This window comes from Mauremys reevesii, linkage group 19 (genome assembly GCF_016161935.1).
Source record: "Mauremys reevesii isolate NIE-2019 linkage group 19, ASM1616193v1, whole genome shotgun sequence".
Classification (NCBI taxonomy): Eukaryota; Metazoa; Chordata; order Testudines; family Geoemydidae; genus Mauremys; species Mauremys reevesii.
Window position 1 is genome coordinate 1,817,797 of NC_052641.1, and position 15,129 is coordinate 1,832,925.

Sequence of the window (15,129 nt, forward strand, 5' to 3'; positions counted from 1 at the left end):
AAGAGTAGTTGTATCATTCAGCTAGTAGCTCTTGCTCCCGTACCTTCTTGGATATTTTTTCTAATGCTAATAGCATTCGTCCCACTGGCTTTTATTAGCTCAGCAGTTATATTGTATACTCCTGCAGCTCTCATTTTCTAATGGCTTCACTGCGCTTCCTATTTATTCTTTTGATTTCAGTTCAGTGCTGATATCCACTTAGCCTTGCTTTGCAAGGTGCCCTGTTTTCTAGGATGTCTAAAATGCTTGCATCTGGATGAATAAGGTTCAGCACTTTGTCAAAATGCTCCTGCCATACTCTCAGCACCTATTTGACATTTGTTCTCAATGCTTTCATCATTGGCCTGATTGTGTCTCCATTCAATTTAACTTTTTTGTATATTGTTTTCTTGATGCCTGCGCTAGTTGTTGAGCCCCTGCCTTCCAAAATTTTTGCTTGTCCAATAGTTGTGATTTATTCACTGCTTTGTGCAATGCTTTTGGAAGGCAAGCAGATGAGGGTGGAACTGCTAATACCTGTCCCTAGCAGGCCAGTTGGTAATCCCATTTGAAACGCATTTGTTATAGAAACAGTGCTGCAAACCAAACTGATTTATAGGGATTCTGATCAGCTAACAAATAGAAATGGTCATAGATTTCAGAGAACATTACAGTTGGAATGATAGAACTCTGTGTCAGGGCAGGCTCAGCTAGTAACAGAGGAGTTAAGGAAGTTACAACTCTCCCTTGCTGCAACACAGGAGATGCATTGCCTATGTATAGGAAAGCTGACACTCAGAAATTACATTGTCCTTTACTCTGTACAGTCAAGTGGACAAGTGAAGCATAGTGATAAGATTGCTATAGCAGTGGACAAGAGAACAGTTACTTCATTGAACAGCTGGAAAACAATGTGTGAGCAGATTGTTATAGCAAGGTTTACTATTAACTACAATAAATTATGCATAACTGGGAGCTGCTGCTACATACACAAACAGAAGCAGGAGAAGAGGACAGCTTTATCAACAGCAAGATAGCATTGTAGATGAGAGGTCTGATCAAGCTATGATCCTGATAATGGGAGATATGACTGAAAAGGTTTGTGGCAGATATGGTAAGCCAATTAACAGAGCTGGACTACATGGCATTAGGACAGCAAACGATAGTAAAGAAAGATAAGAACTTTGCTATAACAAGTTCAAGTCTGAAACTTCATTGCACCATGACCCCCCGTTATGACAACAAAAATTACTATGTGAGCCAGGAGGGGGAATCGAAGCCTGAACCCACCCGAGCCCTAACTCCCGTGGGACAGAAGGGGTCAAAGTCGAAACCCAAGGGCTTCAGGCCCAGGTTGGGGGTGGGGGGCTGTAACCTGATCCCAGGGCTGAAGCCCTGGGCCCAAGCAAGTCTAACACCAGTCCTGACGACCATATTAAAAAGAGGTCCCGACCCACAGTTTGAGAAGCGCTGTGCTATAACATGCACTGATTATTGGTGATACTTGGTTTACTCACAAAGACATGCACAAGGTTACACGGAACTTACCATATGGTTAAACCACAAACCAGCCCGAACACGTCAGGAGACCAGACCTAGTGGTCAGAGTGAGAATCATGCTTAGTGGTGAGAATCCAAATGCCAAAACCAGGCACCTCCCTAGGTAACCCATTCCAGGGCTTCACCACCCTCCCAGTGAATTTTTTTTCCTAATAGCCAACCTAACCCTTCCCGACCCCCACTGAAACTTGAGACCATTACTACTTGTTCTGTCATCAGGTACCACTGAGAACAGTCTATCCATCCTCTTTGGAACCCCCTTTCAGGTACTTGAAAGCAGCTATCAAATCCCCCCTCATTCTGCTCTTCTGCATGCTAAACAATCCCAGTTCCCTCAGCCTCTCCTCATAAGTCATGTGCTCCAACCCCCTAATCATTTTTGTTGCCCTTCGCTGGACTCTTTCCAATTTATCCACATCCTTCTTGTAGTATGGGGCCCAAAACTGGACACAGTACTCCAATGCCAAAGAGAGGGGAATGATCATGTCCCTCAGTATGCTGGCAATGCCCCTACTTATAGAGCCTAAAATGCCGTTAGCCTTCTTGGCAACAAGGACACACTGTAGACTCATATCTAGCTTCTTGTCCACTGTAACCCCTAGGTCCTTTTCTACAGAACTTCTTCCTAGCCATTCGGTCCCTAGTCTGTAACAGTGAATGGGATTCTTCTTTCCTAAGTGCAGGACTCTACACTTGTCCTTGTACCTCTGATTTCTTTTGGCCCAATCCTCTAATTTTTCAAGGTCCCTCTGTATCCTATCTATCTATCTACCCTCCAGCGTATCTACCACTCCTCCATATTTAAGGTCACCTGGAAAGTTGCTGAGGGTGAAATTCACGCCATTCTCCAGATCATTAATAAAGATATTGAACAAAACCAGCCCCGGGACTGACCCTTGGGGCACTCCGCTTGATACCGGCTGCCAACTAGACATGGAGCCATTCATTGCTACCTGTTGAGACCAACGAGCTAGCCAGCTTTCTATCCACCTTATAGTCCATCCAGCCATCCAACCCATACTTCTTTAACTTGTTGGCAAGACTAGCCAAAGTCAGATTGGAAATAATACACAAGCGTTTATTAATGAAGGCAGTTACTCACTGCAATACTTTACCGAGTCATGGAGGATTCTCCATTAGTGGCAATTTCTAAATCAATACTGGATGTTTTTCTAAAAGATCTGCTCTAGCATAAACAGGAAGTAGTTAAGGGATCCTGTGGCCTGTGCATTATGATCACCCCTGTCCCTTCTGGCCTTGGAATAGCTCAGTCTAGGTAGGGAATGTCACCTGTTCAGAGGAGACAGACACCAGGACATCCACTTTCCAAGGTCACAAGGGTGAGAAGGCTGGGATTTTTAATCAAGTTAGCTAATAACTCAGCACTGCCTGCACAGGTAGTTAAAGGGGCGGTTCAAAACCAGGTTAGCACATTGACTATAAAAATAAAAGCCCAAGGCTAAAAGGGGATGTGACAAATCCCAGGAATGGCAGGGCTTGGCACCATCTGGGCATCTAGGTAATAATAATTGGAGATATACCAATCTCCTAGAACTGGAAGGGACCTTGAAAGGTCATCTAGTCCAGCCCCCTGCTTTCACTAGCAGGACCAATTTTTGCCCCAGATCCCTAAGTGGCCTCCTCAAGGATTGAACTCACAACCCTGGGTTTAGCAGGCCAATGCTCAAACCACTGAGCTATCCCTCCCCCTTAAAGGAGCTCCCTACCTTATCTCCTGAAAGGAACATTCTGATGGTCCTGGTGGAGACAATTTAGCAAACAGCCTCTGCTGGTGATCAGGACTCTCATTAGCTATTGCTATTCATTAAGTTGCTGCCCTGTTCTTTAACTAGTGACACAATGAGCTCTTAGGGCCGATGCCAGGGGCTGCTGTCTGCTGACTCAGCATGCTAGAAAGTAATAGTTGGAGAAAGACCTGTACTGGTAAAATGCCTCTTGCTCTGCCTTTGGGGCAGGACCCAAACTGGACCAAATGTCCTTGGAGAGAAGAACATCCCAGCAATTCCAATGCAGGCAGGCATTTGTACGCCTTGTTGTTAACAGTGGGACTGGAGACAGTTATCGGGGATGTGGGAAACTCTTCCTTCCAGCCACGGGTCTCTAACCATACTATACATTTTATTACATTTATTTGGTCAGCACTTTCCTCTGGAGCGCTGCTGGGCCATGGTCTGCTCCCATCCCCAGGAGTCCTGCTAAGGAGGGGAGGCACCAAACGTGAGAGGTCCTGCTCTTAGCAGATCATCAATTAGTGATTAAAGTTCAGCCAGGGCGTAGCCTGGCTAAGCAAGTGACCAGCCATTCCCGTTCCCAGCCTTTATCTTAGTGCAAACAGTACCCAGCAGTGTGGGACTCCCCAGACTGAGTGCTGGCCTGTTATTCAGTGACTACAGTGCAGCCGGCCAGGAGGTTGAAGGCTACATAAGTAGACTGCTCCTGCTGGGCTCAGAAAGCACCTTGGCTTCTCCAGGCAGGTCTCTCCATTGCAGGGCACCGCTGGCTCCCCAGGGCTGTTGCCAGCACAGGTGGGTCATAGTGAGGAGCTGAGGCAGCCACGCCGTTCCTGCTTCTGCTGCCTGTGTGGGCTTTGGCTCGCCTTGGGGACTTTGCGTTCCCTGCAGCTAGGGGCTGGCTCAGGGCAGGATCCGAGGACCCAGACAGCCAGTAGGGCAGCCAGGACTCTCTTACTGGCTGATTTCATCCCTGGGGGCAACTTTCCTCAGCACCCAGCTCCTCTGGTGTGGGATCCAAGGCCAGTCCAGCTCCTGCAGCCCTGGGGATGGGCCCTCAGTAACGGCCTGAGCCAGCAAGCTCAGCGAGAACCCTGCTGTTCCCCAGGCCAGGTCGCAAGGCAGCAGGTCCCTGCCCAGGCCTCATGGCGCTGGCTCCTGCTGACATCCTGCTTGACGTGTGTGCCAGGGAGTGTGGGATTTGCTACGAGGCCTACAAAGCGGCTTCCAAGTGGCGGGTGCCGAAGCTGCTGCTGTGCCACCACTCGCTGTGCCTCTCCTGCCTCAGGAAGCTGGTCTGCCAGGCCCGGGCCATCTCCTTTGTGGTCTGCCCCTTCTGCAGGACGGTGACCCTGGTGCCCGAGCAGGGGTTGCAGGCCCTGCAGAACGACGAGGACATTCTGCGGGAGGCATGGGCCCCGTGCAGCCTGCGCAGCCCTGGGGTCCTGGCGGGGGCCAGCTCAGCCCCAGGGGAGGAGGAGAGGGAGGAGAAGGAGGAGGACGAGGCGGCCCCCAGCACCTCGGAGTACTCCACAAGCGCTTCCTCTCTCTCCCTGGACATGGAGTTTAACTACGTGACCCGTTCGTCCATCTTCACCATAAGCAGCGTGGTCTCCCCGTACGGCTTGGCGGTGCCGGGCAGCCCCAGGGCCTGGAGCGGGCTCCACATGCAGGAGGTGCAGAATGCTTTCTTGGTGGGGCTCCCAGGCCAAGCAGCGTCCGTGGATGCTCAACCACCCATCTCCTCGGTGGAGAATCTGCGCCTGTGCTTCGCCATGGGCATCCTCATCCTCATCATCTCCGTCTTCTTTCTGCTGGTGTTCCTGAAGTAGGCCAGGACCTGGGGGTGCAGCAGGAGGGGCGCTGGAACCAGCCCAGGACAGAACTGACCCGGTAGCCATGGTGGCAGGAAGCCAGGCTGCTGATGGAGCAATGGGGAGAGGCCTTTTCAGATGGCTCAGCTAAGCTCTGACCTGAGACCCCTGCAGGAACCCAAACGCGGCAGCCTCCACCCAGAGCCTCGCTGAGCCACGTGTGTGGTGTCCTCTGTTCTGGGCACGCAAGGTGGGTTCAGCGTGGGTGCCAGAGGATTTGCCTACAGCCATCCAGCACAAGCCCTAATATGAATATTTGTGTTTCGAACAGAAGTGACAGTGGCTGGCCCGGGCTGTGTGTGTGGTTGGGGGCCAGGCATTGTGGGCAGGCTCCCCGGGCCTGGGACCATCTGGAGAGACCCCTTTGGCGGTTGTTGAGAGCTAGGTGGTAAGAAGAAATAAAGGCAGCTTCCCACTCACCTCCACCCTGGTGTGCTGGGTCTCTGTGAGCGTCACATGGGGCAGAACAGTAGCCACTAATGCGCCATGAGAGCCCGGGCCACCCCTGCAAACAGGGAAAGGGAACCGGGAGCAGCCAAGCTTCCAGCCCAGGCAGAAAACTGCCATTACAAGTCCTGCAACCCTGCCCACTTCCCCTTCAGGCTTATCCCCCGTCCCTCTCCACTTGCGGCTAAGTCTCAAGGGAAGGCCCTGCCTGTATCTGCTGGGACAGAGCAGTTCTGGTCATTGTGGGCAATGGCAGTTAAGACACCTGGAATGCTTTGAGGCTCTGGCCCAGCTGCTTGGGCAGGCGTTCTCTTACTATGTGTGGTGAGGATGAGTATGTCTTAGCCTGAGGCTTTGCTGCCTGCCAGGCCCTGAGTACAGAGCCCCCTGCCAGCTCCTTCTCTGACCAGGGTGGCCTGCCCTGTTTTTGTTCCTAGGACTGGGTGGTGGTTCATTTAGATTTCTGTGCAGCCCAACTTCATTCCTGTTTTGTTGGTCCCTGGCATGCAGAGTGTACAGTTTGCTGGGAGCATGAACGATAACGTCCCCCCCAGCAGACGTTAAATGCATGAACTACTGTTAGCAATCAGCAGACATGGCTTAGCTGTAAAGTCAGCCCATTGACACAGAACACTATATAAACCTGCTGCAGCTCTGCCATATGGAGCAGAGCACAGGGTAACACCATGGATTACAGCCACTAGTCAAGGAGTCTGTCAGCTGTCTGTTTTAGGCAGTAGGTGAGAAGTATGAGCTATCTATGCAAGTCTCTTGCCCTGGCTGTAAAATGGGGACATCTGCCAGCCTTTAGAAAATCATTCAGCACCCCAGCCCTAAGGGCTTGGTCATACATGGTGCTACTCAGGAACAGCAGTGACTCAATAACTCAGTGTGGACGTCTTCCAGAAGCAGGGCCTTGTTCCCACTGTGGGTTAAGATAAACAGCCCTTTGATTCTGGGCTAGGCATGTCCAGGGAGTGACTCAGGAATGGCTAAGTGCCCTGTGCCAAGTATCAGGGTCAGGTGTCCAGAACTTTAAGGCTGAGCAGACATAGTGCTCATCTTTTGGAAATGCCTGAACAGATCACCAAGTTTAAAACTTAAACTACTATTAACCTTCCCCTATAATCCCTCCCACCTCTGGATGCCTGCCTTGCAAGATGAGGTCTCACTCTCTTGCTTGAATTTGTAGACTTTTCCTCAATGTGTTTTCATAGTTCTGGGTGCAGTTTCCTAGGGATGTGAGAACTGTTACAGCAGGAGTGGGCAATCTTTTTGGCAAGAGGACCACATCTGGGCATAGAAATTGTATAGTGGGCCATGAATGCTCATGAAATTGGGGTTGGAGTGTGGGAGGGGGTGAGGGCTCTGGGTCGGGCTGTGGGCTCTGGGGTGGGGTCAAAAATGAGGAGTTATGGGTGCCAGAGGGGGCTTCTGACTGGAGCAGGGAGGGTGAGATGCAAGGGGTTTGGAGGGCAGGAGGGGGATCAAGGCTGGGGCAGGGACGCGGGGAGGTAGCTCAGGGATGCAGGCTCGGGGCAGCGCTTACCTCAAGTGGCTTCTGAAAGCAGCAGCATGTTCCCCCTCTGGCTTCTATATGGAGGCAAGGCCAGGTGGGTCTGCAGCATGCTGCCCTGTCTGCAGGTGCCACCCCTGCAGCTCCCATCGGTCACTCCCCAGCGATTGGTCACTCCCCAAGCTCAAGGGGTGATTCAAACCCTAACCATAACCCACCCCTCTGTTAGAGGCAGTTACCTCAAACTTTTCATAGCTCTGTGATGGAGAGAATGTTCTGCATTTTGCAAGCAAGTAGCAGCCCTGTGGCAATTCCATACATGGCAGTGACACAAGGAGAGTGTTCACGTTTTAATTGTCTGTAAAACAATAAGTGTTTTTTCCCTTCCGGAAAGAAGTTACTCACAGCATCGCCTACTGATCCGCCATCTCCCTTTCCCTGACAGGCCAGGCCCCGCACCACTTGCCACCTGCCCCTTTGCTGTTATAGAGGATTTTTTTTCTAGTTGGACTTAGTCCCCCTTTTTTATGCTTTATCCTGTGTTAAGAGAGCCTGAAAGGAGGGTTGGTTTGTTTGTGTGTTTAACTGCATCTCTTTCACCTTAGAACAATCAGGCATGTCTACTCCACCCTGCTTTTGTGGGAGAACCCTGGTGAGCTCAGGGAGATTTGCTTTGCCAGCCATTCAGCAGAGGCAAGGATGCTGGATATTTACCAAGGGTTCCTTATCCCAACCGTACATTAGTCACTGACAGGCAGTAAGTGGTAACGGAGAAGAGCACTGTCCAAGAGTTTAAAAGCTGGAGAAAAAAAATCCGTCCATAGTGCAGTTTTCCCACTCGGCTCCTTTGATGCTGTCATTTCCCCAGTGCCCAGCTCCCCACAGCACGACCCAGGCTTGCCCCACAGGCATTCATGGTGTGAAAAACACGCCAAATTTAAATAGAAAAGAAAAAAATGTTCTGCCCCTGGTGGAGAGGGAAATACAGGCATCAGGCTACTTTGCTCCAGAGCAGTTTTTTAAATAGCCTTTACACTAGCCTGCTACTGCTGGCAGTGCCACCATCCATGCTGCTAGCTGGCTGAGCCCTTGTTACAGAACCAGAGCCCAGCTAACGGGAATCCCTCAGGGGATTTTACAAACGTGAGTGGAACCAGGGCTTGAGGTCACAGTAATTGGATCAAATTTCTTGAGAGCCCAATTCAGGCATAGACAGATTTTTGTATTACATTAAAGGTGCCTAATAGCCCAGATGCACAGAGGTATGTAGGCGCTTAGTGTAAGTTGATTTCAACAGGCATTAGGAGCCTAAATTCCTTTATAGACAGATGCCCAGGCACACCTCTGCATCTGGCTGACAACAGTATCAGTGCTGACTGTTGTAGGAGCAGCAGTGGTCTGTATGCTATGTATAACCAGTATGCTCAAAAGGGCTCTGTTACCCCCCCGCCCCCGCTTTTGTCTCCTCTCTCTTTTTGTATACCTGTGACGTGGCTTTCCCCCTCCCTGCTGGAAAGCTTGTGCGATGAATGGGCTGCTTAAACAGCTGGAAGATCAGAAGAGCTCCCAGCTAGGCAAGGTGTCTGGGACTCTAATTAGGCAGCACTCAGACACCCAGTGCATGGACACTGCCCGAGGTGGAGTGTGACCAGCCAGATGCAGCCAAGTCATCTCTAGTCGCAGGCCATGAGGAGCAGATCCTTAAAAGGGGAAGGGGCCATGTGCTCAGGAGAGCACTCACAAGCTTGTACCTCCCGTGAAGGCCCTTCACCCGGACCACCTGGCCAGTGGTTCGCTGCATTGCATTCCATCGCGCCTCGGGAAGACTTACCTTCATCGCACCCTCCATCGCTGCGCTGTGGGACACTTACTTTAAAGGATCCTGACATCTCCTGTGCTGTGCCTGTCCTGGGAGCATGAGTAGTTGAGTGTGACGCCGCACCTTCTTTTGAGCTTAGCTCTCAGTATAATAAACGTGGTGGGTCATTAGTCCTCCCTAAGCTTACTGGCTGGCCCAACGTTGGGTAACAGTGACATAATCTACTTTGATCTCTGTAAGACGTTTGCCTTACTACCACATGACACTTTTATTTAAAAAAATAGAATGATATAAAATCAACATGGTACCCATTACATGTATTAAAAAGTGGCTAACTGATAGGTCTCAAAATGGCATTGTAAATGGGGAATTGCCATCAAGTGAGTGTGTTTCTGGGAGTGGGGGGGGTGTCGTCCGTCAAGGATCAGTTGTTGGCCCTATCCCATTTAACATCTTTATTAGTTACCTGGAATACAACATAACATCATGATTGATAAAGTTTGCAGATGACACACAAATTGGGGGAGTGGTAAATAATGAAGGGAACGGGTCATTGACACAGCGAGAGCTGGATTGCTTGGTAAACTGGGCTAAACAAACAATACACATTTTAATACGGCTGTATGTAAACATCTAGGAACAAACGTAGGCCATACTGACTCACTGGGATTTAATAATGGGCTCTTCAATCTAGCTGAGCAATGTATAATAATTAAAAGGCTGGCGGTTGAAGTTAGTCAAATTAAGACTGGAAATAAGGTGTACATTTTTGAGGGTAAATAAGCACTGGGACAATTTACCATGGCTCCATCGCTGACAATTTGTAAATCAAGACTGGATGTTTTTCTAAAAGCTCTACTTGAGGCATTGGTTTGGGGCAGGTCCCTGGCCTGTGCTGTACAGGGGGTCAGACCAGATGATCACCAGGGTCTACACTGGCCTTGGAATCTCTGAATACACCTAAATACACTTAAAAATCTGGCCCAGAGTCCCTTGCTAGCCACCTTGGGCTCCTGGCCAACTTGCCATGAAGGGCTTATCTAGTTTCTCTGGAGTTAATTGATTGCCCATTAACTCCAGGTAATTAACATGTTTTTAAAGGTGGGCGGGACTCTGTACCCTGGATAACATTTGGGGAGAGTCCACACCACCTTTACAATGGTTAATTAGGTGCAGTTAATGCCCCATCAGGTAACTCCAGGTAAATTCTGCATCATGGATATACCCTTAGGGCTTGTCTACACTTACATTTTATAGTGCTCTAACTTGCTGGCTTGGGGGGGCACTCCCCCCCCACCCTCAGTTCCTTCTTGCCAGACAATTCCGACAGAGGGGAAGGAGGGCAGGATGTGGAATAGATGTGAGCAACACATCTTGAAGAACACCAGTTATCAACAAGGTAACTGTCTTTTCTTCTTCGGGTGATTGCTCATGTGTATTCCACAAGAGGTGACTCCAAGCTATATCTGTGGGAGGTGGGTAGGAGTTCACAGACACTTGGGATGGAGCACTGCCCTGCCAAACCCTGTGTCTTCCCTGGTCTGGGAGACGATCGCATAATGTGAGGTGAATGTGTGAACTGAAAGCCATGTGGCAGCCCTGCAAATGACCTGAATGGGGACATGGGCTAAAAAGGCAGCCGATGAGGCCTGCGCCCTAGTCGAGTGCACCCTCACAATTGGCGGTGAGGGGATTCCTACCAGGTCGTAACAGGTGTGGATGAACGAGGTGATCCAGTTGGAGCGCCGCTGAGTGGAGATTGGCTGACCCTTCATGCACTTGGCTGAGGAGATGAACACCTGCAAGGACTTCCTGAATGGTTTAGTCCACTCCAGGTAAAAAGCCAGAGCCTGTCTCACATCCAGCATGTGCAGGCGTCGCTCCTCACTGGACCCATGGAGCTTGGGGCAGAGGACTGGTAGGAAAATGGCCTGACCCATGTGGTAGGCAGAGACCACCTTCGGGAGGAACGAAGGATGTAGGAGGAGCTGGACCTTATCCTTATGGACCACCATGTACAGGGGCTCGGGGGTCAGGGCCCTGAGCTCCAAGACCCACCTAGCCAACCTGATCACCACCAGGAAGGCTGCCTTCCACAAGAGGTGCGACCAGGAGCACGTAGCTAGTGGCTCAAACAGGGGGGCCTGTGAGGCAGGCCAATACCAGATTCAGGTCTCACTGTGGGACTGGGGGACTAACGTACAGGAAGAGATGATTCAAGCCCTTAAAGAATAGGCCAGTCATAGCATGGGAGAATACCATGTGGCCCCGCACCAGCGGATGGAAAGCAGATATGGCCTCCAAGTGCACCTTGATGGATGAGGGTGCCAGGCCCTCGACCCTAAGGTGAAAGAGGTAGTCCAAAATTAGCTGGATTGGGGCAGGCATGGGAGAAACACCCCACTCATCCGCCCATCGGGAAAACTGAGACCACTTTGCCAACTAGGCTTAGCACATGTAAGGTTGCCTGCTTTCCAAGAGGATGTGCTGAACCCCTTCCGAGCATGTCCTTTCCTCGAAACCTAACCATTGAGCAGCCATGCTGTGAGGTGGAGTGCCGCTAGGCTGGGGTGGAGAAGGTGGTCCTGGTTCTGGGAGACGAGGTCCGGGTGGGACAACAATGGCCATGGCGGGGTGACTGCCAGGCCTGTGAGGGTCCCGTACCAATGCTGCCTGGGCCATGCCGGGACAATCAGGAGGACCTGGGCCCTGTCTGTCTTTATCTTTTCCAGGACCTTGCCTATCAGTGGGAATGGGTGGGAGGAGGCATAGAGAAACCAGCCCAACCAGGACAGGAGGGAGGCATCAGAGATAGTGCCCATTCCCAGCCCCCTCTGGAACAGAACCGGGGAGACCGGCCGTTCTGCCGAGTCACAAACAAGTCCACCTGGAGAGTTCCTCACTCTTGGAAAAGTCTGAACACCACCTCTTGGTGTAGAGACCACTTGTGCTGAGAGGAGAAGTCCCTGCTCAAGCGATCCACCCATGAGTTTCGGGCACCCGGTAGGAGGTAAGCTTGTAGGGAAATGTCGTGGGCTATACAGAAGTCCCACAGCCTGAGAGCTTCCTGATAGAGGGCAGAGGATCAGGCCCTGCCTTGCCTGTTGATGTAAAATATCGAGGCCGTGTTGTCCATGAGAATCCTGACCACCCTACCCTCCATGTGCAAGAAAAAGGCCATGCACGCCAGTCGGACTGCCCTGAGCTCCTTGACGTTTATGTGGCAGACCAGGTCCTGTGCAGACCAAAGACCTTGGGTCTGAATGTGTCCCACATGGGCTCCCCACCCCAGATCTGAGGCGTCGGACACCAGTTCCAGAGATGGGGGCCTGCCTCTGAATGGGACCCTGTGGAGGACCACCACCGTAGGGAGGCGATCACTGGGTCAGGCACTGTGAGGACTTTGTCCATCCTGTCTCTGGCCTGGGAGACCACCGAGGCCAACCAGAACTGGAGGGGGCCTCATTCCTGAGTCTGGCATGACAGACCACATATGTACATGCTGACATGTGACCCAAGAGCTGGAGGCATGCTCTGGACATTGTCACTGGAAACCTTGTGATTATGTCAATAAGCCCTTTCAGGGTCCTGAACCTGTACAGTGGGATGGAGGCTCTGGACGACATGGCATCCAGGATCGCCCTGATAAACTATGCATTGTACTGGGACTAACGTGGACTTGGTGTTGTTTACCAACAGGCCCAGAGCGGCGCACATGGACAGGAGGAGAGCCACGTGATCCCGCACCTGCGGCCGGGAGCTGCCATTGACCAGCCAGTCATCCAGATAGGGGAAGATTTGGACCCTACGGTGCCTGAGGTAGGCCGCCACCACAGACATACACTTTGCAAATACCCTGGGGGCAATGGACAGGCCAAATGGGAGGACCGTAAATTGGTAGTGCTCCTGTCCAACTGTGAAATGGAGGCAGCATCTGTGCCGCTCAAATATATGGATGTGGAAATACGTATCCTGCAGATCGAGGGCGGCGTACCAGTCCCTGGGATCCAGGGAGGGGATGATGGAGGCCAGGGAGACCATGCGGAACTTGAGCTTCACAATGGTTCAGGATCAGCCTGAGCCCCCCCTTTGGCCTTCAGGATAAGGAAACAGCTGGAGTAGTACCCCTTGCATTTGAACTCCACTGGCATCACTTCCACCCCTCCTAGGTCAAGGAGCCGCCCCACCTCCTGCTCGAGCGGAGTCTCGTGAAAGGGGTCCCCCAGGAGGGATGGAGGTGGAGGGCGTTTGGGCGGGGTAGAGGTAAACTGGAGGGTGTAACCCCGAGAGAAGGTGTTGAGGACCCATCAGTCCGAGGTCAGCTGTGACCACTCCGGAAGGAAGCACACAACCGATTGGAGAAGGGAAGCTTAATTGTGGGTGGATCCCTGATGAGAACTGGCAGCATGCCCCCAGGCATCATGTCAAAAATTCCATTTCCCTGCTTGTTTGCCCTTGGAGGACCCAGGCTTGGGGGCAGGTCGAGACTGCCTCTGCGGGCACTTCTTATAGTCCCGCAACTTTTTATAAGCAGGCTCATATTTAGAGTGGGTGGCCTGGGTGGGAGCCTGCTGCTTGAACTTAGGTCTAGCTGGAGCCAGAACATAGAGACCCAGAGTCTTGAGCATCGTGCGGGAATCTTTCAGGGAATCAGGTCATGCAGTTTTTATATCCATTTGTTATGCAAACAGAGCTTTGCTGTCAAATGGGAGGTCCTGCAGGGAGGTCTGCACCTTGCTGGACAGTCCCGAGAGCAGGAGCCACGAAGTCCTTCTCATGGACACTGCGGAGGCCATGGACCGTGTGGCCATGTCTGCCGCATCAGATGCTGTCTTCAGGGTTGCTCAGGCAGCCTCTGTACCCTCCTCCACCAGCACTTTGAACTCCTTCCTGTCAAGCTCCTGGGGGGAGTCCTCAAACTTGGGCAAAGAGCCCCACAGATTGAACTCAGGGGAGCCTGTGGTTTGCCACCCATAACTGGAAGCTTGAGGATAAACACATTTTCCTTCCAAATGAATCCTCCTTGAATCTTTATTTTTGGAGTAGGGGCTGGTTGGCCCTGCTGCTCCCTATGGTTGGTGGCGCAGGGTGGGTGTATAGATATTCATGCCCTCTGACAGGCAGAAAATACTTGCATTCCGCTCTCTTAGAGATGAGGCTGGGGTTTGCCACAAGGCATTTGAAATTCTCGTCACCCCTTTGTGTGCCCGGTACTGAGGCAGACAGGATGTTAAACAGGGAGCCCGAGGGTTCCTCCACCTCCTCTGCCTGGAGGTTGAGGTTTGAAGCCACCCTTTTCAATAGCTCTTGGTGGGCCCTAGAGTCCTCCTGCGGGACGGAGGGAGGAGAAGCTGTAATCACCTACTCTGGGGAGGGCGAGGTGGCTGGTGCAGTACTTTGCATGTACACCAGCACCGGAGGATCCACCGCCTGGTCGGTCTCTGGGCACGGTGCCGAGGATGAACTTCCCACCAACTCCTTCCTCAGAGGCCGGGAGAGGGAGGCTGATGGCCCTTCTAAGGCTCCGGACACCGAGCGAGCCCCCACCAGCGGCTGCGTCGGGGACCATGGTGCCCACTGGTACCATTGTGCCAGTGCTGGCCACGGGGCCTGGCACCACTGCACCTGCTGTGGCACCAGGGGACCGGGCTGATTGGCCTGGCTGGCCTGACCCATCGATGGACAGCTATGAAGGGACACCGGACTGATGTACGACCAGCTGCTGTCCCTGGACTGGGAGGAGCGGTGGCACCAGGAGCAGTGCTGACTGCGACCTCAACGTGGAGGACCAGTACTGTCGGTAACAGCTGCTCCGCGATCGGCTCCAGTGGCTGGATCCACGATGGCGACTTGCTGGCGATTGATGTCCGGGGGCTGCGGGAGCAGTGCCGTGGTGAGGGCCTGGAGCGAGAGGACGAATGGGAACGGCCTCGACATTCATGTCATGACCGGCTACGATAGCCCCTCTGAGACGAGGACCTTTGGATGGGGAGTGGTGCCGACCAGTAGATGGCGCTGAGGGGTCACCGTGCAACAACACCGCAGTGTCCAGTGCCGACTCGGAGCGGCACGTCGGAGTCAGGGTCAACGCCAACTCCATCAGGATGACCCGGAGCCTAATGTCTCTCTCTCTCGGTCCCAGGCTTAAACAACTTGCAAATCTTGCAGTGATAGTTGAGATGG

The 15,129-nt window shown here is 52.1% G+C and overlaps 1 protein-coding gene across 1 annotated transcript; it reads left to right on the forward strand.

Annotated features, from left to right (window-relative positions):
• Positions 1 to 4,408: 4,408 nt before the first annotated feature.
• LOC120386926 lies at positions 4,409 to 5,122 on the forward strand. The gene has a single exon (XM_039506975.1). The coding sequence runs from the start codon at positions 4,436 to 4,438 to the stop codon at positions 5,120 to 5,122; it is 687 nt and encodes a 228-aa protein (XP_039362909.1). The 5' UTR covers positions 4,409 to 4,435.
• The last annotated feature ends 10,007 nt before the right edge of the window (positions 5,123 to 15,129 follow it).